General features: G+C 39.3%; 1 protein-coding gene across 2 annotated transcripts in view; it reads right to left on the bottom strand.

Annotated features, from left to right (window-relative positions):
• Positions 1-24,075, bottom strand: part of LOC117400100 (docking protein 6) — a 118,364-nt gene that overhangs the window by 6,574 nt on the left and 87,715 nt on the right. The window contains exons 5-7 of one of the 2 annotated variants that reach the window (XM_059023112.1): positions 23,114-23,303; positions 17,935-18,067; positions 16,728-16,845 (exon numbers count right to left, since the gene is read on the bottom strand). In XM_059023112.1, coding sequence (XP_058879095.1) covers positions 16,728-16,845; positions 17,935-18,067; positions 23,114-23,303 — 441 coding nt within the window. Of the gene's footprint in view, positions 1-16,727; positions 16,846-17,928; positions 18,068-23,113; positions 23,304-24,075 lie in introns of both variants that reach the window. The other variant, XM_034915226.2, reaches the window with a different exon arrangement.

A 24,075-nucleotide genomic window follows, 5' to 3' on the forward strand; every position in this document is an offset into this window, starting at 1 on the left:
CTTATTAAGCTTTTATTAAATCCAAATTAATTCAGGTCCCTGAGGTCCTTGTGGGGGGTTGTGGGAGGGAGGGGGGTAGCCAGGGAGGGGGAGGGTAAAAAAGGGAAATGGGGTTCATTTGTTCATGTTTTTGTTTGTATTTTTGTACTATCCCCAATAAAAAATATTTGATCACAAAAAAAAGACTTGCTTCTACGCTGCCACCTGGGAAGAAGAAAGTAATGGTTTTTCGTTAAATTTTCATTAAAAATGAAGGTCAAGCCATCCTATCTTCTAAAACACCTGTCACATTGATGAAAGCACCAATGCATAAACATAAAATGTACCTTCACCAGATCTAATCTACTAATGATCGTCTGTCATCATAGGACCTTAGCAGGTGGGATGACATGTTCATCTTTCTTATCTAACTGCCATCTGCCTAACTGCAATATTATATATATATATATATATATATATATATATATATATATATATATATATATATATATATATATATATTCACAAGTAAATAAGTAAACACACTCTGACTCACAGCACTCACAGCAGTTTTGCATGTATGCAGAAGAATGTAAGCTTCACATTATGTCAGAAAATGCTATAAACGGTTGACAAAACCTGCTGGTCAGGTCGGAATAACAATCAAATCATGTAAAATTAAAATTGTATACAATGTCTCTGGGCATATTTCAGCATGAGTCATCTCATCTACATGAATTCCATCTATACTGTATGTATATATTTGCACTGTAGAAGAAAATCTGTCGCCGCCGTGATTTGCAATGTTCCTTATTCTTGATTTTTTTTAAAGCGTATTTCTTGTATTTCATCAAACCAGCTCCAAGGTTATCCACAAGACTGTCCAGTCTTTTACTGCTTTCTGCCGTCTTCTCAAAACCCACGTATTCAGCCTTTAACTGTAAATTCCTATTTACATCCCTCTCTGTATTTTCCTTTATTTATATTTATTTTGTATATATTATATATAACTGTATGTGTTTTTTTTGCATTTTAAATTGCCTGTAATATTGTATAATATTTTGCAATCTGTAATATTGCTTGTAATATTGTGGTTGATTTCTGTAAGTCGCTAATGCATAAAAGTGTTTGTCTAAATAATAATAATAATCATCATATTGCTAGGAAGGCAAGGCTCACAGTATTTCATTTTAATAAACAGCCATTTTTAATAAAAGTTAATTAGTGGACAGGTTGGCTGTAATGACAAATCTCATTTTTTCACTTAGGGTTACACTTGCATTTTGATAGGAATGAGAAGATGAAGTTACAAGTCTAGCGACGCAAGTACGTTACTTAAGTATTGGAAAGAATGTATCAAGATTATGAACATTATGCTATAACAGGGAATACTTTGAAGCAAGCTACTGACAAGTTAAAACAATGCTAAAGAGATTTTTATTTCAATAATGCTTAACCCAAAATTAGGAATTTGATTCTTGCAAGGCAAAGGCATGTGTTGTCATTAACTTGACACATATTTACAGTATCTCTCAAAGTATTATTAGTGCACAAATTTAGTTAGTAATGAGACTGAATGCACTGGCCTATTATTACTCTTTTCAAAAAGACAAAGACTGGTTTTATTATTATTATTATTATTATTATTATTATTATTATTATTATTATTATTATTATTATTACCACTCATTCTCTCTTTTATTACACCCTTAATGTACATAGAGCTAATGAAGTATGTCTGATCTATGAAGTGATGGTCATTATGTGAGATAAGATGTACTGTAATCGTTTGTTAGCTCTGTTATATTTTTTTCTCAAATGGAGTCCTATGTCTTTAGATCCAACACCAGCCAGCATCTCTCAACTATCATATCGTGCCTTCTGGCAGCATTTGCTGTCTGGGGCTTAATCACAGACAGCTTGGACTCTGCTGGACAGTTTAAGACTGAAATGTTTAAGAAGAAAGAAACAAACAGAGAGATAACAATAGCAGTCTCATACGATGCTGTTCATTTTTTATAAGTAAGAGCTGAAGATCACAATGATGTAGGGAATATTCTGGCACCGTCATTTACAGTGGCTAATAATATACAAGCCTTGCAGTAATGCTATATTTCCAGCACAGTCATGTGACACAATTTAATCAATCACGCGTTGGGATTCTTCCAAGATTAAATATGCATGCCAAGTTAAATATGCATGCTAATCTGGTCAAATCCAGTATATTTCCACAACAGGTTTGTATGTCATTCCAACCATCTACAAAAATGTGTTCCACACCAAAGCTCTTATTATTGTCCCAATAAAATGCATCTGTCTGTCTTAGTGGTTACCTGAGTCATATCTTTAAGTGCACTGGTATTGGAAAACTGCAACCAGAGTATAGACAGCGGTGTCAGAGATCTCTTACGCAATAATTAGGACTCAGCTCAGGACCTACAAGCAATATTCAAGTGCAATGTCCAAAGCTTCAGCAATTGGTGACATTTCATCTAGTTTCTGAGACAGGAAAGTAAAATCTACCAGAGAAATGCTACAATACAAGATTATGGCTATGGTTCAGTAACTGCCTAATTCTGTGACACAGAGCTGGAAAACTGCTGTGTGGTTTAATAACGGAACGGCAAAGCAATTGGAAAATGTAATGAAAGTGTTTTAATTGTATCTAGCACTGCATGTGTATTCAGACTGAAAAACTGACAGTGACCATGACTCAGCATCCTGAGCAAACCGATGGCAAATTTATCTCCTGGAAAATCAGATATTAGGCCACATTTTGATCTAGAGCCCCAATCTTTCACCTTTGATGGCCCAGATTTACATATACAGTGCCTATAGAAAGTCTACACCCCCTTTCAAAATGTTCACCTTTTGTTGCCTTATAGCCTGGAATTAAAAGGCATTAAAATAGTATCTACACCTCCTACCCCACAACTTCCAATTGAAAAAAAATATTCTAGAAATTTGTAGAAAATTAATTAAAAACCAAAACTGAAATAGCTTGCTTGGATAAGTGTCCACCCCCCTTGTAATAGCAATCCTAAATTAGCTCAGGTGTAACCAATCGCCTTCAAAATCACACACCAAGTTAAGTGGCTGTGTTAACTTGTAGTGATTCACATGATTTCAGGATAAATTCTGCTGGGTAGTGAATTTCAAAGCAAAGACTCAACCATGAGCACCAAGGCACTTTCAAAAGAACTCCAGGACAAAGTTGTTGAAAGGCACAGATATGGGGATAGGTATAAAAAATATCAAAGGCCTTGAATATCCCTTGGAGCACGGTCAAGACGATTATTAAGAAGTGGAAGGTATATGGCACCACCAAAAACCTGCCTAGATCAAGCCGTCCCTCCAAACTGGATGACAGAGCAAGAAGGAAACTGATCATAGAGGCTACCAAGAGGTCAATGGCAACTTTGCAAGAGCTACAGGCTTTTATGGCCAAGACTGGTCAAAGTGTGCATGTGACAACAATATCCCAAGCACTCCACAAATCTGGTCTGTATTTTACTCAAGAAAGCCCACCTTGAATCCCGTTTAAAGTATGCAAAAAAATACTCAGGAGATTCTGTAGCCATGTGGCAAAAAGTTTTGTGGTCTGACAAAACTAAAATGGAACTTTTTGGCCTGAATTCAAAGCGTTATGTTTAGCACAAACCCAACACAGCGCATCACCCAAAGAACACTATCTCTACTGTGAAGCATGGTGGTGGCAGCATCATGTTATGGAGATGTTTCTCATCGGCAGGGACTGGGGCACTTGTCAGGATAGAAGGGAAAATGAATGGAGTAAAGTACAGAGATGTCCTTGAGGAAAACCTGCTGCCCTCTGCAAGAAAGCTGAAACTGGGACGGAAGTTCACCTTTCAGCATGACAACGACCCAAAGCACACAGCCAAAGCTACATTGGAGTGGCTAAGGAACAAAAAGGTAAATGTCCTTGAGTGGCCCAGGCAGACCCCCGACCTAAATCCAATCAAAAACTTGTGGCATTATTTGAAGATTGCTGTCCATCAAAGCTCCCCAAGGAACTTGACAGAGCTTTAACAGTTTTGTAAAGAAGAAAGGTCAAATATTGCCAAATCTAGGTGTGCAAAGTTGGTAGAGACCTATCCCAACAGACTCACAACTGTAATTGCTGCCAAAGGTGCTTCCACCAAGTATTAACTAGCGCCAATAGTGGATGATCCGCCCCTGGTGGAGTATGGTGTGTAGATAAGTGGAGAAAATCCTCATTTAAATGCATGAAACTCTGAGGCACTGACACAGCAAAATGTGAAAAAAGTTCAAGGGGGTGTAGACTTTCTATAGGCACTGTATCTCCCATATAGAAAATCGAATACTGTAGTAATGACGTAAAAAGGTTCTGTTGTCAAAGATATAATAATTAACTTAAATACACAGTGCATATACAATAAGTATATAAAAAATTATTACAAAGTACACTGTAAATTCCATCTTATGATTTTATGACTGTACCAGAGAAAATACAAATCACTAATTATCACTGACCTTTTTTTTTTGTTCGTTTGTTTATTTTACACTACCCTCCAACATATATCGGAATATAGGTAACTCTACATCATTTTTTATAGAGTTATATATTTGCCTTATTTGTTTAAAACAGTAAAATATTTTTAAAAGGTTTAACATTTAAGGAAATACAGAACCACTTCATTGATACATTGTTTTCCCTCCTTTATAATTTACCTTTATTAATGGGTTGGCTTTTCTCTGTCAAAAAAATATTATTCAGCATTTTCTAGCATTGTTATACCATGTTACACACAATGCTGAGAATTTGAAAGGGGATCATTTTAATGGCCCCAGCTGCAGTAAGGCACCATTAGATTGACGTAGTTGGATGTTTGGTGCACAGTTATTGTATTGTTAAATTTGCTGACTATATGAAGATGTTGTTCAGCTTTTGAATCATATTTCTTAACATTCTATTACTAACAGAAGGAGCACAGCACAGAACAATGGCTGTCCCCTGATAACACTGTAATTCCTGCTGCCCTGTCCTCTCTCTACGTCCTGTCCCATACCCCGCGTCTCACTGGACGGGGAGGTGGGACTGGTCTTCTCCTCTCTTCCTCCTTACTCTTTTCTGTCCCCTCTGATCTCTCCTCACTCTCTGTTAATACCTTTGAATTTCATGCAGTCCAACTAACCTCTCCCTGTCAACTCCTGCTCATTGTACTGTACCGCCCCCTGGGCCTCTCGCTCACTTTCTGGATGAACTCGACTATCTACTCTCCTCTCCTCCCTCCCCTCTCTGTCTACCCCAACTGTCCTGTTAGGTGACTTCAACATCCATCTCTCCAACCCCAGCCACTCTGCTGGATTCCTCCCTCTCCTTCACTCCTTCGACTTCTGTCTCTCTCCATCCCCTCCTACCCACAAAGCTGGCCATCAACTGGACCTCACCTTCTCCAGGGCCTGCTGCCCCTCCACCCTCTCTGTCACCCCCCAGGACCTCTCTGATCACTATTTCATCTCTTTTTCTCTGTCTCTCCCCTCTCTCCCTGCTCCTCCTACCCCCACTGTCACCTCTCGCCGTAACCTCCGCTCTCTCTCCCCCTCTGTCCTTGCCTCCACTGCTCTTTTTCACCTCCCTCCTATTGACTCCTTTTCACAACTCTCCATAGACTCTGCTACCTCCACCCTCTTCTCCTCCCTCACCTCCTCCCTCGACTCCCTCTGTCCCCTCACCTCCCGACCTGCTCGCCCCTCCCCTCCCCAACCCTGGCTCTCCTCTGCGCTCTGCTCAGCAAGAATCACACTGCAATCTGCTGAAAAGAAATGGAAGAGAACCAAACTCTCTGCTGCCCTAGACGTTTACTGCACTCTCCTCTCCTCCTTCTCCTCTACTCTCTCCTCTGCTAAATGTATTTATTTCCAATCTGTAATCAAAGCCTCCACTAACAACCCACGTAAACTATTCTCTACCTTCTCCTCCCTCCTAAACCCCCCCTCCTCCTCCCGCCTCTATCTCCCCTGATGACTTTGCCTCCTTCTTCTCTTCTAAAATCTCAGATATCCACAAACTCTTTAACACCTCTCCCTCCCCTGCACCCCCTCCTGCTCCAACCCCTACACCCACTGCATCCCCTACTAACTCACCCTCCTTCTCCACCTTCTCGCCCCTCTCAGACTCTGACCTCTCCTCCCTGCTCCAGGGTCACAAACCCACCACGTGTGCCCTGGACCCCCTCCCCACTCACCTCTTTCAAGCTGCTGCTCTTGCTCTACTTCCCTTCATCTCCTCCCTTCTCAACACCTCTCTACTTTCTGGTCTCTTTCCCTCTGCCTTCAAAAAAGCCTCTATCACTCCCCTCCTCAAAAAACCCACCCTCGACCCCACCTCCCTCCAGAGCTACCGTCCTGTCTCCCTCCTACCCTTCCTCTCCAAAACCCTCGAGCGGACTACACCGCCAGCTCTCTGCTTTCCTGTCCAACCGCTCTCTGCTCGACCCTCTCCAATCTGGCTTCCGCTCTGCTCACTCCACTGAAACCGCCCTCCTGTCTGTTACCAACTCACTTCCACTCTATTCTACTATCATCTCTCGCTGACCTGGGGATCTCTGGCACTGCTCTGGCCTGGTTCTCCTCCTACCTCTCCAACTGCACTTACCAGGTAACCTGGCATGGAGCAACCTCCACACCTCACCCTCTCTTAACAGGAGTCCCCCAATGGTCAGTCTTGGGTCCTCTCCTGTTCTCTCTCTACACCCGCTCCCTGGGCCCCCTCATCGCATCCTATGGTTTCTCATACCATTTCTATGCTGATGATGCTCAGATTTTCCTCTCCTTCCCCACCTCTGACTTCACCATCTCCTCCCGTATCTCTACCTGTCTGTCTGCTATTTCCTCCTGGATGCACTTGCATCATCTCAAACTCAACCTCTCTAAATCTGACCTCCTTTTCTTTACCTCCTCTTCCCCCTCCTCTGATCTCTCTATCTCTGTTCCTCTGGAATCTACCACACTCTCTCCCTCTTCCTCGGCTAAGAACCTCGGAGTCACCCTGGACCCCTGCCTCTCTTATTCCCAGCACATCTCCACTCTGGCACGCACTTGCCGAGTCTTCCTGAGCAACATCCGAAGAATCCGACCCTTCCTCACCAACTACGCCACCCAGCTCCTGGTCCAGGCCTTGGTACTCTCCCGCCTAGACTACTGCAACTCCCTCCTGGCTGGCCTCCCTGCGTCCGCCAGCCGTCCACTCCAGCTCATCCAGAACTCCGCTGCCCGCCTAGTGTTCTCTCTGACTCGCTTCTCCCACGCTACTCCACTACTCTGCTCACTCCACTGGCTCCCGATCACCGCTCGAATCCAGTTCAAGACTCTTGTACTAGCCTACAGATGCCTTGACCAGACTGCACCCAGCTACCTCCAGACCCTCATCTCTCCCTACACCCCCACTCGACCTCTCCGCTCCGCCTGCACTAGAAGACTGGCTCTACCTCCTCTACGCTCCCCTGCCTCCAGAGCCCGCTCCTTCTTAGGAGGCTGTGTGGTCCAGTGGTTAAAGAAAAAGGGCTTGTAACCAGGAGGTCCCCGGTTCAAATCCCACCTCAGCCACTGACTCATTGTGTGACCCTGAGCAAGTCACTTAACCTCCTTGTGCTCCATCTTTTGGGTGAGACGTAATTGTAAGTGACTCTGCAGCTGATGCATAGTTCACACACCCTAGTCTCTGTAAGTCGCCTTGGATAAAGGCGTCTGCTAAATAAACAAATAATAATAATACCCTCGCTCCGCAGTGCTGGAATGACCTTCCTACAGATGTCAGGACCGCCCAGTCCCTGACCACATTCCGGCGCCTTCTTAAGACTCGCCTCTTCAGACAGCACCTGTAGAACTCCTCTGTTTTTTCCCTGGGACACTATCACCCTTCCTTAAATGCGCTTTATTTGCTCTTATCTGCCCCCTATTTTACTGCATTTAATTCTGTACTTCAGAGTACTGTAATCTGCCAAGTGTTTAATCTGTAGTATTTTGTAGTTAATCATATCCTGATGTAACTATCATTGTTATCTGCTGTATTATTGAATTGTATTTTGTCACACACTTGAACCAAAGTCATTGTATTTATCTTGCTCTTATTGTATTATTACTTGTACTGTAACACTTGAAATGTATTTGCTTATGATTGTAAGTCGCCTTGGATAAGGGCATCTGCTAATAAATAAATAAATAAATAAACAATACCAGGCAGATCAATAAAATGAAAACACGTGGTTGTACAAAGGTCTTGGGGTTATTACAATCTCCATGAGGTTAGCTCACTCTAGAATCCAACACATATTATGACTGCATGCTGAATCTGCTGTTCAAATTTTAAGATCTTGTCAGGCAAAAACATACATTGAAAACCTAACTCCCAAGAAGTACAGACAATCACAGTATTTTTAGAGTTTTCAATGAATCCCTCTGATTACGCTGCAGGATCTGAAGAATCTGAATGGGTCACAATGATAAACTTTACTTTGTTTTCAAAAATGGAAAGGGTTATGTGTAAATGGTACTGTAGGTGCACCAGAAGCTAAATCTGACTAGTGATGTGTGACCAACATCCATGGATATTTCAGAATAAACCTGAATGTTGCATTGCCATGGTTATAAAATGAAAGTCTTGATAAAGTATTTTAATTAAATGTCTAATTTTCTTTTGTCTCGTAATTTTATGAAGCTTGACAGCTTTACACACCACAAATATCAAAAGGGTCCTACAACGCGAGTCGTAAGTTGGTCAAAGAAAAACATTTGATATGTTACCGGTACCTGATAGGTAAACACCTACAAGAAAACCCTGAGATTGATTTTTTTTTATTATGGTGCCACTAGCACACACACAAAACAATTGTGATAAAGATTATTTATTTATTTATTTATTTATTTATTGCATTTCAGGAAATGGTTTAAATAATAGCACACCGTTACATTGTTATCGTAGTTTTTGGTATTTGGCACTTTAGCCACAAATAATTACCCCATAAGGTTGCTTTATTTTCTCCCTTTTTAACATAACTTACAATAAAAATAACATACCATAAAAACATAATTTAAGAAGTATACCCCCCCTTTATTATGCAGCAACTAAGGGTAGAACTGTTGTTGTTTTTTTCTGAACTTAGAATCTGCAGTTAGTGTCAGAGGTTACACATCACGGTGAAATGTCTAAATTAGTTTGCAGATAAAACCTTCTGTAGCATTTGAATTTCTTGGGCACCTGGATGAGAGGGACAAATGTGTTTACACTGAGTCCTTACAGATGTGAAACCAACAATGGAAATGCCAAAATGATGTATGTGCTGCAATACTTCTTTACATACTCTAATTTATATTGGGTTACAGAGGTATGGTTCTACAATGCCCAAAGGAACAGGGGAGAAATAGATGAAAACACAGCGCAAATAAAAAGCTTAGAACTCTAGCTTTCAATATATAGAAATACACACACATACACACACACACACACACACATATATATATATATATATATATATATATATATATATATATATATATATATATATATATTAACATAGTAAATATTAATAACAAATGTTAGGGGTGCCATGGAGACACACCAGAGCAGGGCTGTGGTAAGATTCTGATTAAATGTGCATCAATACTAAATGTCATTACTTCCATATACAGAAATGGATCATTGAATATGCATATTTACAGTTTTGTACATTTATGCTTTTTAAAGGGTTTTATTTTGTTCTTCTTCGGGTTCAGTTTCCTTAAATTGTGCACCATCCATGTGCAGCACTGTTTTTATAAGCACAATCTGAGCACTGAACTGTTTTATTTATTTCAATTTTTTCTTGTATTTTCTCAATATTATGAGTTCAAAATCAATTTTTAGACACTTCAAGTTGGGGGACAATTACAGAGGTAGCTATGGCCAATTATACAAATTGCGACATATGGCATGTTATGCTCCACAACAAAATTGATGTCAATGCGTTTAGTTAACCTGTCCTACATCTTCTGCACTCTAGAGGGTGATATTTGACTAGAAAGTGATTTGTCACAGATTACTACTGAAATACATTGTTTCACCAGCAGGTGTCACTTGCTGAAGATCAGGCCACTAAGAAGGCCATCTTCTAAATCGAAATACTACACGTTATTATTTGATCAAACAGGAAATTAAACTAAATCCAACGAAATGCAGTACAGTAAATGTGGACCAATGGACAGGAAGTTCAGTGTTAAATTTTCCGACTCATGATCGTAATCAAAAACATAAAACAAAGTTAATATTTGTGGCAAACGACATATGTTCAATATACTGAAGCTTAATGCTTTATTGTACCATTGAGATCAGTACAACAGAAATAAATAAATATTGATACTTCTATTGCAGTGGAATCAAATGGGGTGGAACTATTTGCTAAAACTGTTTAGGCCTTTTCTTTTTTTAAAACATTATTATTATCATTATTATTAATATTAAGACAGCAAAATCTGCTAAAATATCACATCATAGTGACTGGGCAGAAATGGTGACAATAGTCGGAGTTAACATTATCAGGTGTTTACTAATAATCTGGCAAAATAAGCATTTCTGGCTAACAATAACAATAATTAAAAACATAATTAAAAAACTGAGTTAAGATTACTTTTTTTTTTTTTTGACTGTGGTTTATTATGCACAATTTTTCATGAATATAAAGTTACTGTAAAATGTAATTTATTTAAATTTGTTACCATCTAATTCCAATTTAATTTGAAATTAAACACTGAAGTGAGAACAGACCCTGCACAGCCAGCAGTTGCTGCATGGTAAGAAACATGATCCTGCACGCAGTTTGAAATGATATTACCTGGGGTGCAAATCAGCTGACTAGCCTATACATGTGATTGATGTTAAGTAAAGTGTGCCAATAACTAAAGTGATATTATCAAGGGCTTGTTTTCATCGACTCCCATTATATTCTGCCCGGGACATTTCAATGTGGGGATAATATGCAGAGTATGATATTAAGTGGGGTTTGCTGTATTTATTATTATGATGATGATGATGATGATGATGATGATGATGATGATGAAATGTAGGCTAAGATACATTTTACAATGAGTCCTTAAGGCATTTCAGTCAAAATGTCTTATTTGCCATTAACTTGAGGATGTGTGATTCAGCCTTCATTTCCCGAGTTGCTGGGGGGTTGCAGCGGTGAACCGGGATAAAAATAATAATTGGGCATTCGAAATTGGGGAGAAAACCACGGTAAAAACCATTGGCAACAACTACATTTAAATTTTTTTATATATATATACATTAAAGTGAGATGTATCCTAGCTGATATCTTGGACAAAGTTCAATTGCAGAAGCCATGAAAGGTTGTGAACTGGGCATGTTGCTTTACTTGATGCTTATCTCTATCATGACCGACACAGCGATTCACACTTTGTGGGGAGGGGCATGGTCTTTGATGTAGAAAGTGGGGTGAGTGGGGGAAGGCGAGTTGTTGCTAAAAGAAACATGCACATTTTTTTTTATAAAAGTCTTTATCAATCATGGGGTTTCCATGCAAGTTTTTTTTTAACTTTAGACATTTACACAAGAAAAATATCTTGTGTAAAATGTTTTGGGGGTTTTCGTTCGCACAGTTTATTTTACTCAAGTAAACCGGGCTTTTCACCCGATGTCATGCAAATGAATGGGAAAGGTGGGGGGTTGATATGTAAATTAGCTATGCGTAAAGTACTCGTGCTGTTTTTGAAGATAACTAGTGAAATTTTGTGAAAATGTGGTTTCCATGTGCAGAGAACTGGCACACGAGTGAATCTAAGCTGCTGCAATAAAGTAAAATACCTTGTGCTGGGTTGGTTAATAGTGTTTTACTGCTCTTACCCAAATAGTTTTTCAAATGTAATTAGCGTGGTGTCATGTCGTTAGTAGTGAATACTGAGTCAACTAAATTATCTTACAACTCATTAATTAAAAATGAAATTGAGTATAAAATAAAACTGACCAACAGGTATTGTAGATCACCATGGCATATATATATATATATATACCGTGCCTATAGAAAGTCTACACTCCCTTGAACTTTTTTCACATTTTGTTGTGTCAGTGCCTCAGAGTTTCATGCATTTAAATGATTTTTTTTCCATTTATCTACACACCATACTCCACCAAGGGCGGATCATCCACTAGGGGTGCTAGGGTGCCGCCTCACCATAGCAGAACACAAGAAAAAAAATAAAAAGCATAAAAATGAACATTTAAGTGCTTAATTCTGACATTTCTCACATTCTTAGTTGTTATTATCTACAGAAAATGTGCATTTTATGGAAAAAAAGTATTTATACCAAATCGCTGGTTATGCTTATCGTATGCCTCTTCTCCTGGTTCCGGGGGGTCGCGCCCGGAGGATGACCGTTTATGAGCATGCATAGTTATGATTTTCAGCCGAAATTGTAGCCTAGCTTTTCGCTGCTCCTATTAATCCCATTTGGGGCGGCGAATTTAATGCCCAATGGGGAGTCTATGCAGTTACCACCTAGACACACTAGATGGCGGTTTATAAAATATTGCTATATGTTGTAGCCAAATAGCAGCCTCAGAATAAGAACATTAAACAAGGAGAAAGAGAAGTAGTTTGTAGCTCGCAGCCATTTTTGTTAGAAAGTGAACAATGACAGAATTCTGCCAGAAAAATTACAGATCAAGGAGTTGGGCCCGGATCAGCCAAATATTACAGCAAATCAGCAAAGCAGCGACAGGAGTAATGGCTTCCTACTTGCCACCCTACCATACAGGCCGGATTTGTGGTGTGCTTGGGATATTGTTGTCACATGTACACTTTGACCAGTCTTGGCCATAAAAGCCTGTAGCTCTTGCAAAGTTGCCATCAACCTCTTGGTAGCCTCTCTGATCAGTCTCCTTCTTGCTTGGTCATCCAGTTTGGAGGGACGGCTTGATCTAGGCAGGTTTTTGGTGGTGCCATACACCTTCCATTTCTTAATAATCGTCTTGACCGTGCTCCAAGGGATATTCAAGGCCTTTGATATTTTTTTATACCCATCCCCTGATCTGTGCCTTTCAACAACTTTGTCCTGGAGTTCTTTTGAAAGCTCCTTGGTGCTCATGGGGAACCTATATGAACTGCTGAATTTATCCTGAAATCATGTGAATCACTACAATTTAACACACACTTGGTGTGTGATTTTGAAGGCGATTGGTTACACCTGAGCTAATTTAGGATTGCTATTACAAGGGTGGTGGACACTTATCCAACCAAGCTATTTCAGTTTTTATTTTTAATTAATTTTCTACAAATTTCTAGAATATTTTTCCACATGGAAGTTGTGGGGTAGGATGTGTAGATAAATGAAAAAAATATTTTAATGTATTTAATTCCAGGCTATAAGGCAACAAAAGGTAAACATTTTGAAAGGAGGTATAGACTTTCTATAGGCACTGTATATATATATATATATATATATATATATATATATATATATATATATATATATATCCCTTTCATTCAGGCAATACAGCATATATGGGATCAGGTGATGCTGCGTATACTAGCCTGGCTTAGAAACCCTACCCGTCCGGATGGCTGACAGCTGCTGAGGAAGCATTCAACATAACACTTGGGAAAATGTGGCTAGTGGGCACTTGAAAGGGAGGTGGCAGATGCTGATGAAACGGACTGACGTGCATTAGTTTGTTCCCAAAATTGCCACTGCCTGCTGTATCCTGCACAAACTCTTGTCAACAACAAAATGAAGTGTTCAGGAATCAGAAAAAAAAGCGGCACTGCCTTTCTAACAAGCCCAAAACGAGCACAACCCATGTTAGAGTATGGGTGGTTATGTAAAATTCAACCCGTGACTCAAAAACAAGCCCAATCCCGCTTATTACAAGCAGACTTGGGAAGGTTACCTCAGCCGCCAGTTTGAATTGGACAGCAGCGATCTGAGGCTTGTGCTGTCAGAGATTCTCTCCTTTCTTGTAAGTTATGTTGGATTTACTGTTGTGTTAAATATTAATGATGCAAACAAATAAAGCACAATCAATACGTGCATTTGCAATTTTATTTGGTCAGTTCTGAGAGGGCATCAACAACTTGGATGTTGTTGCGCTGTTTTGGACGATCGAGCTGGCTTATGACATCCAGTTCATAAACTGTACTTATTAATGTGGAGGGCAGTTAGACATTTAAGCAGCTCACTTGCTCTTTGTGTTTAACTTTAGCGTGGTTTTTACAGCAAGGGTATTCTCAAACAGCTGCTTCAATACTAAACAAGGGCATAACACAGTTCATGGTAAGTGGCTTTATACAGAACTGTAATCCCACAAGAGATATACAACATGACAGACCAGACACAGCAAAAAACAATAATAAAAAGTCGCCAGCATCAGCATTAAGGTGAACTACACCACTGCTAACCATAAAATCACCCATCAGCCACTACTTCCTGCCGTCTTGGAATCCACAGTAACAACTGACCTGCTCCCTTGCAATATCTATAGTTAAGGATAAACACGCTCATTAACATTTACATGTGAAATGCGTGTTTCCATGCAAAACTGGGCGTGGATTTTCCCGTGTGTTTCATCATTTACATGAGTAAATGAGATTTACCCTTTCCCTCTCTTTGGCCGTTTTTTTTTCGTGCACACACATCGCCATTTCACGTGTAAATTGACTCACATGGAAACCCCATGAATGTCTTTAAACTAAGTGATCTAGGACCTTTGATCCCGATTGCTTTCAAAACAGATGCACGCAGTAGGCAACGCATTTCTATACGTAGTGTCCCCTATGAGCTAAAATCTAGACTACGCCACCCCTTATTGTAACCATTGCCCACAATTCTTTTAAACCTGTGACATTAATCAATATATTTTTCTTGTAATCTGTTTACTTGATGTTTATCATTTATTTGATAAGGGCTTGAATGGGGAACCAAAAAGGTCTGTTTACAAAATTGGTATTCAGAGCTCCACTTTGCTCCTGGTTAAACTAAGGGGTTGTGTAGTCTAGATCAGTGGTTCCCAACCTTTTCTCTGCCACGGCACACCTTGATACCTTTAATTATTTTCTGAGGCACACCACCATATCCTCTCCAAATGAACCTGCCCTCTAATCGCCTCGGTTTAAGCTGTTTACCACCATATCCTCTCCAAATGAACCCGCCCTCTAATCGCCTCGGTTTAAGCTGTTTACCACCATATCCTCTCCAAATGAACCTGCCCTCTAATCGCCTCGGTTTAAGCTGTTTACCACCATATCCTCTCCAAATGAACCTGCCCTCTAATCGCCTCGGTTTAAGCTGTTTACCACCTTTACCGTTCCTCTAACATTAACTTTATTGTTCAGACTGTGACAAGTGTTTTCAGTCAACTCACACTTCACACCAATAAGACTCTAATTAATAGAACAAATGTGTTTTATATGATGACCAACAAATAACACAAAACATCACCTAATGATATTATTGCATACAAACCCCTACACTTTAGCCATGGAGGCTGCCCCATTGGTTTAGCCATGGAGGCTGCCCCATTGCCTACACAATTTTTCCAGTGAAGGTAGGCTGTTGTCACACTGAATATTTCCTCTCCAGTTGTGTGACCTGGCAGTTCTTTGCAAAATATTCTTTGATACTATCTCCATCAATGTACTTTACATTAGCCAAGAGTTGAGCATGGCCACTGATATCTGTCGATTCATCAAGCTGCAATGCAAATTTTCCGCTTCATTGTAATTTTATCTGAAAGGGGAACTTTTTCAATTTCCTTGACTGCATGTGCACCTAACATTACTCTCACGATTTCTTTGCATGCTGGTAAGCTTTTTTTCACCTTTGCTCAGCGACCATGTAGCTTGCTTCCAGGGCTTTGTCAGAAACAGTTGCACAGTCTATCATCAATCGCGCTTGCTTTTCATTCTGATCCATCAAATGCTTGAAAAAATGTTTGTCATTCTTGGCAAGGGATGAATGTTTGCTTGTAAGGTGTCATTTTAACTTGGCCCCAGGCATGGTTTGAGAGTTTCTCCCCACACACAAGACATTGTGGAAGAGGACAAGATGGTTCCCCTGTAAATGAAAATCCATATTGCAGATAGCTCTCACAGAAGTGTCGGTTCACCACTTTCACTTTCTTAGTTTCATGTTCAGCTTCATCACTGCAAGTAGATGTGGAAGCATCAAAATCTTTTCTTCAAATATTTGTCAATTTTTAGGCCATAAATTCTAAATTCACCACTGTAACTTTTGAGATTTGTAAGACTTGAAAAACACACTGACCACCATGTGAACCCGTAATGGCAAGTTCACATGAGCGTTGCATAATGTTGCGTCTGTCATGTACTCCCGGAGATCAACACTGCATAATGCCATCCGCTTCTGACACTAATACAAGGGAAGGTGTTTTATCTTTTTCCTCTCACGTGTAGTTTTTCAAAAAATTCCATGGCGCCCCTGTTGCCTGGGAAACACTGGTCTAGATTTTAGCTCATAGGGGGCACTATTCATATTAAGCATACCTTTCCAAAACACATTTACAAATCCCTTTATTTATTTATGTATTTATTTATGTATGTATTTTATTTATGTACATATTTATTTAGGCTTTTTTTTTAAATCCCACGAACAACATTTAAATAGTATTTGTATCAGCAGAACTTTGTTTAATAAGTTATTTCAGATGCATCCTGTATACAATAAGGATTGCTGTCAGAGTTAGAATCACTACTTACCTTGCAAACTGTAGATTTCTCCTATACTGTTTTGTTGGGTGATGTGATGCCAGTATGCACTGCGAGGAAGTGATATTGATCTAGATAATGTTGTAGTTTCATTTGAATTGGATTGTATCTGCAACAGGAAACACAATATTTGGTGATTAGATTTGTGCAATTTCTGTGAAGAATTAGCTCTTTTGTTAATCACTCAGAACACAAGGCTTCTTACTAAATGGAACCAGTCTTGCATTCAGTTTCCTCTAAGAATATGAGTCCTAAATGCTTTTTAAAATGCAAATTAAATACAAAATACTACAGATTAAAGACTTGGCAGATTACAGTATTCTGAAGTACAGGATTAAATGCAGTAAAATAGGGGGCAGATAAGAGCAAATAAAGCGCATTTAAATGAAGGGTGATAGTGTCCCAGGATAAAAACAGAGGAGTTCTACAGGTGCTGTTTGAAGAGGTGAGTCTTAAAGAGGCGCTGGAATGTGGTCAGGGACTGGGTAGTCCTGAAATCTGTGGGAAGGTCATTCCACCACTGCGGAGCAAGGGTGGAGAAGGAGCGGGCTCTGGAGGCAGGGGAGCGTAGCGGAGGTAGAGCCAGTCTTCTAGTGCAGGCGGAGCGGAGAGGTCGAGTGGGGGTGTAGGGAGAGATGAGGGTCTGGAGGTAGCTGGGTGCAGTCTGGTCAAGGCATCTGTAGGCTAGTACAAGAGTCTTGAACTGGATGCGAGTGGTGATTGGGAGCCAGTGGAGTGAGCGGAGTCGTGGAGTAGTGTGGGAAAAGCGAGGCAGAGAGAACACCAGGCGGGCAGCGGAGTTCTGGATGAGCTGATATGTATTTTATTTTGTATACAACTGTAAGTCACCCTGGGTAAGGGTGACTGCTAATAAATAAATAATAATAATAATATGTGATTGTTTCGAATATTTTTGGCACTAATATCAAATTTAATTTAAATTCAAGAGTGTTGATATTGGTTTTCATTTATGAGAATTTTTTCTAACTGCTACGCTCTGGGTGAAAAGGATCCCCACTTACAGAACTGCAAAGCCAGAGTGAAACTTAGTACATACAACATAAATAGTGAGGTTCATGCTAAAATGCAGTAGAGTGCTTTGCAGGGGAAACAGGAACTCCTAATAACTCAAAACTAAATTAAGTGAACATGCACACTTATAAAATGCTGTATGTATTTGATGTAAACGTACACCTGCCTTTTTCTCCATCTCCAGCATTAGCCTTTCGTGCTGCTCAGCAATTGCCAAGGTTGCTGAATGGACTCGCTGGTAGATCATTTCTCCCTCCCTCGTCTGAAATGTGAATAGACCCTCTCCTGTGTCACACATTCTGAAATATCAATAACATTGAGATAAAAACAATACCAGTATAATTTGCCCCTGTATTGAAGGCACTACGTACCTATAATAAATAGCATGAAGCTTGTGTGTAACTGCTACAGTAAGTCATCAGAGACATTCACCTGTACACATTATACAGTCAGTAGCAAAAAATAATAATAATAATAATGACCTCTTTGGGTCTCAAATTTACCACCCGCTCCCAGCAATTAAGAAAACACAAGGAAATGGTAAAAGAATTTTATTTAAACCTTGAAATACTCAAGGTACATTTTTTCATTCACTTTCTGGACAGCAGAGCAGAACTCTTGCAAAAGGCGGTTCAGGTCTTGGAAGCTTGTATTTTTTCATCGATCTGTGTAAGTCTATTTTTGGAATGAAAATACTGTATTACTGAAATATGCCAATAGATGTCTTTTGTGTTTAGAATTTGTTGTAGCTTATCTTCAACTGATGAAAAAGTGCTTATGCCATTTTTTTTTTCTTTCAGGGGCAAGGACAAGCACATCAGAGGTCAGAGCTTTTAAGTACTGTTGCTATATTGATGTACCATTGTTAAGGATTTTGAGGCTATAGTTCAAACAAAAATATGTCATGCAATGTATTTTAATGAATCAGAAGACAGATTTTAACCCAAGGTTTACTATTAAAAGTTACTGGCCCAGTCTACACTTCCTAGTTTTGCAACAGGCCAGCAGGTGATGATGTCATGCATCCCAATGCTGGCACTGGGGGGTATGCATTTGTCACTATGGGGTAACATGCAAACAATGGCATGGGAATCATGTATATACGTTTCCTTTTATGGTCTGTGTGAGGGTGGGGGTAGTTTTGTAACTGGTTCAGGCTAGTAAACTGTATATATTATATGGTGTAGTGTACACTGTTAGTAACATATGCTTGACTTGAAACAAATACCATGGAATGACTCGTATACAAACACAAGCAGAGCTTACTAAAATGTCCTCACTGTATTCACTGACATGTCAATGAACTGCAATGAATAAAAAAAAAATGGGTATAGCACAAGAGCAATTTATAAATTTGAGTTGCATGGGCCTTTTTTTCCATGAATGACAGTTTAATTAAGTCATGACTTACTGACAGAAGAATTGTGAAATATTTTTATATGAGGAAAGCTTTTGTGAATAGGGCCAATTGTTGTGAGTGACGCTGAGCTTTACCACCTGTATATCATTTTTATGCGTAAAACAAATTAACTGCAATTAACTGAGGACTGCAGACTATTATAATCCCAGTGATGCAATTACTGGATTCTAAATTTATAACTACATTATGCTGCACATTTATTTCATAATGGCCTAGTCTCTGATCCATTCATTTTTTGTCAGAAAGATAAGGTGAAAATATCATAGGCATGTTATACAGTGCCTTGCGAAAGTATTCGGCCCCCTTGAACTTTGCGACCTTTTGCCACATTTCAGGCTTCAAACATAAAGATATGAAACTGTAATTTTTTGTGAAGAATCAACAACAAGTGGGACACAATCATGAAGTGGAACGAAATTTATTGGATATTTCAAACTTTTTTAACAAATAAAAAACTGAAAAATTGGGCGTGCAAAATTATTCAGCCCCTTTACTTTCAGTGCAGCAAACTCTCTCCAGAAGTTCAGTGAGGATCTCTGAATGATCCAATGTTGACCTAAATGACTAATGATGATAAATAGAATCCACCTGTGTGTAATCAAGTCTCCGTATAAATGCACCTGTCTCAGAGGTCCGTTTAAAGCGCAGAGAGCATCATGAAGAACAAGGAACACACCAGGCAGGTCCGAGATACTGTTGTGGAGAAGTTTAAAGCCGGATTTGGATGCAAAAAGATTTCCCAAGCTTTAAACATCCCAAGGAGCACTGTGCAAGCGATAATATTGAAATGGAAGGAGTATCAGACCACTGCAAATCTACCAAGACCTGGCCGTCCCTCTAAACTTTCAGCTCATACAAGGAGAAGACTGATCAGAGATGCAGCCAAGAGGCCCATGATCACTCTGGATGAACTGCAGAGATCTACAGCTGAGGTGGGAGACTCTGTCCATAGGACAACAATCAGTCGTATACTGCACAAATCTGGCCTTTATGGAAGAGTGGCAAGAAGAAAGCCATTTCTTAAAGATATGCATAAAAAGTGTCGTTTACAGTTTGCCACAAGCCACCTGGGAGACACACCAAACATGTGGAAGAAGGTGCTCTGGTCAGATGAAACCAAAATCGAACTTTTTGGCAACAATGCAAAACGTTATGTTTGGCGTAAAAGCAACACAGCTCATCACCCTGAACACACCATCCCCACTGTCAAACATGGTGGTGGCAGCATCATGGTTTGGGCCTGCTTTTCTTCAGCAGGGACAGGGAAGATGGTTAAAATTGATGGGAAGATGGATGGAGCCAAATACAGGACCATTCTGGAAGAAAACCTGATGGAGTCTGCAAAAGACCTGAGACTGGGACGGAGATTTGTCTTCCAACAAGACAATGATCCAAAACATAAAGCAAAATCTACAATGGAATGGTTCACAAATAAACATATCCAGGTGTTAGAATGGTCAAGTCAAAGTCCAGACCTGAATCCAATCGAGAATCTGTGGAAAGAACTGAAAACTGCTGTTCACAAATGCTCTCCATCCAACCTCACTGAGCTCGAGCTGTTTTGCAAGGAGGAATGGGCAAAAATTTCAGTCTCTCGATGTGCAAAACTGATAGAGACATACCCCAAGCGACTTATAGCTGTAATCGCAGCAAAAGGTGGCGCAACAAAGTATTAACTTAAGGGGGCACGCCCAATTTTTCAGTTTTTTATTTGTTAAAAAAGTTTGAAATATCCAATAAATTTCGTTCCACTTCATGATTGTGTCCCACTTGTTGTTGATTCTTCACAAAAAATTACAGTTTCATATCTTTATGTTTGAAGCCTGAAATGTGGCAAAAGGTCGCAAAGTTCAAGGGGGCCGAATACTTTCGCAAGGCACTGTATTTATTGGTCTTCAAAACCAAGGAATGTGGCAAATCATCTTGATTAGCCTAAACTTACAAAAAACATGGATATTGGATATTGAAATAACTTTAATAAATGTGCCAGTACACTACACTAAATACTGGTAAATCTTAATACTGAGAATCTGTGCAGTGAACATGCCAGTATTGTGATTATAGTCCGTTATTGTTTACCATTATAGGAAAGTGTCAAGAGAAAACTGCACTCTTGCTTTATCGAACCTTTACATCACTATACTGTAAAACAAGAACATTTTATGAGCAAGAAATTTTACGTTTATTAAAAATCTGCAAAATGAATGTGCCGTGAAATATAATATTCATGAAATATATGTACTGTACATTAAAAGAAAACAATGGGTAATGGGTAATTGCAACAGCAGTTCTCCAGTACATTATTTCTGGTCACGTGCACACTCAGTTGCCATGGTGCTGGTCCCAAAGATTACTGGGTAGAACAGAACCGTTAATAGTTTTTTAATACAGTATGGTACTACTTGGTTGTGTTAAATTACTAGTAATCATGCTTCTCCACTGGGTTTAAAAACAACCTAGGAACTCCTGACCCAAATGCAGAAGAAAAAGTATCTGAAGCAAGAGCAGTAGCATCTGCCAATGAAGAAAGGCCACTGAACGACCACGTAAAAATAAAAGAGGACATAATAATGTGTATGACCCTTCAACATGAGCCAAAGTAGCCAGGCACTGTACTTGACTTTGATATGCCAATAAATCTTTTTTTTTTTTTTTTTAACACTAAGACTGTGATTTTGAGTCATGTAATCTAGCAGGCCAAAAGCTCAAACATGTGTTGCCGCAAACATGTACCTTGAGGGGCATTTGCAAAATTAAGTTGCCACAAAACAGTTCTGTTTTACAGTATATGTTAATTTAGAAAAAAAGGGTACTAACCAGAAACACGCCATGAAAATCCCAGTATCAGCCCTTAGTGATAGCTGTTTGATTGCTTCAGTAAATATTAACAATGATGCCTCAGTACACTTTCTCAAGCGTGGCAGCTGGGGCCACGTCTGACTATCTGACAAAGCAGTGCTGCAGAAAACCTTATTAGGGGCAGAGGGATCAGTATTTTTCTGCATGTAGAAAAACCTTTCTGCATGTTGACTCTTCTTTTTTTTTTTTTATTTAGCAGACGCCTTTATCCAAGGCGACTTACAGAGACTAGGGTGTGTGAACTATGCATCAGCTGCAGAGTCACTTACAATTACGTCTCACCTGAAAGATGGAGCACAAGGAGGTTAAGTGACTTACTCAAGGTCACACAATGAGTCAGTGGCTGAGGTAGGATTTGAACTGGGGACCTCCTGCTTACAAGCCCTTTTCTTTAACCACTGGACCACACAGCCTCCTATTATGCTTCACAGCCCAGACCTATGCTCTGTCCTTGAAGCTGACTTAATGCATTGTACAGCACCACTTTTTATATATCTTTCAAATAATTAAGACCCTTATTTGAATACCTTCTCCATTACATTGTTGCATTATTCACTCACAGGCAACTGCCCATATTTGATACATGAACTCCATATATACCCAGAAGATGACACTCTCAAAAACATATGCTAATTATAATGTTAATACCATATTTCATGACAATTGGTAAGCGGTTTTCCAAGTATGCAAAAAAGAAAAATGGATAGATGAGTGTAGAAATGTTATAACCCAGGAAGAGCAGAACACAATGGGGTAATTCCTGCACTCAGAGGTGCTAAGAGGGTATGCATAATGGTGAACGAATGTACAGATGGATCTAAATTATTGTATCATCCCACAATAACCAGTTATTTGAGCGGGAACTCATCCTTTTTGCAACTGTTTCTTGTTAACCCCCCGGCCCCTCCGCCTGTCAGATGCAATAGAATATTAGTATTAAAATAACTTTCCTTTTTTTACAATAAAAAATACAAAATAATTTGCCATTCTAAAAAAGTATTTGAAATATAAATATAAATAGTCTTGGAAAACTTGGAAATTTCAGTATTATTCTCCAAAATCATACCTGCCAGATTCAAACGTGAACCACGTTGAGTCTCTTCCATATCTTCGAAGGGAGCTGAGTGGCCACATGACCAGCTTTACCCTGGCGTTATGAATGTCCCAGAGGTAAATGTTCTCATGTGTGATTTGCATAGTGCATTCCCCATAGATGTCAAGGTTTGGAGTAGGCATCAAGTAAACATTGAACCGTTCTGAAATACACAAATACAGTTAAGTAGATTTTCTTTTTTCACTGCATGCACAAAGGTTGTAAATGACAGTCACTTAATTTAATGACCACATATGTTCATTCTCGAATTGTACGAATTAGAGAAATAGAATGTCATCTTACAAATATCTACTTTTTTTAACTAATACACATTTTTCCTTATAGGTTTTTTCTCATATATATGTTTGTATCACTCATATTTGTGACGTTTAATTACTGTAATGATGACACAAAAGCAACTGATTGTTGAGAGTGTTACAGTGATGCACTAAACAGTAATTTACCACCCCTCGGAAATGATATTGCAGTCTCAGGGAGTAATAATAAGGTTCAACATGAATACTACTATTGCACTACCGCGGGAATGCGCCTTTCATGAAGAACACACTTTAGAGGTTCATCTTTCAAAAACATTACACTTGCTATGCTGCTCAGCACAGATCCCCTTTGGTCTGAGCATACTTGGCGTAGGTTGTCTTTTGTGCTTTATTTTGTTTATAGTACATTGTGGTGTGTAATCATTTGACACCTGTACATTGTTGTTTGTAATTTAAGATTTATATATATATATATATATATATATATATATATATATATATATATATATATATATACAGACGTGCTCAAATTTGTTGGTACCCTTACAGCTCATTGAAATAATGCTTCATTCCTCCTGAAAAGTGATGAAATTAAAAGCTATTTTGTCATGTATACTTGCATGCCTTTGGTATGTCATAGAATAAAGCAAAGAAGCT

Source organism: Acipenser ruthenus, chromosome 4, assembly GCF_902713425.1.
Source record: "Acipenser ruthenus chromosome 4, fAciRut3.2 maternal haplotype, whole genome shotgun sequence".
Lineage (NCBI taxonomy): Eukaryota > Metazoa > Chordata > Actinopteri > Acipenseriformes > Acipenseridae > Acipenser > Acipenser ruthenus.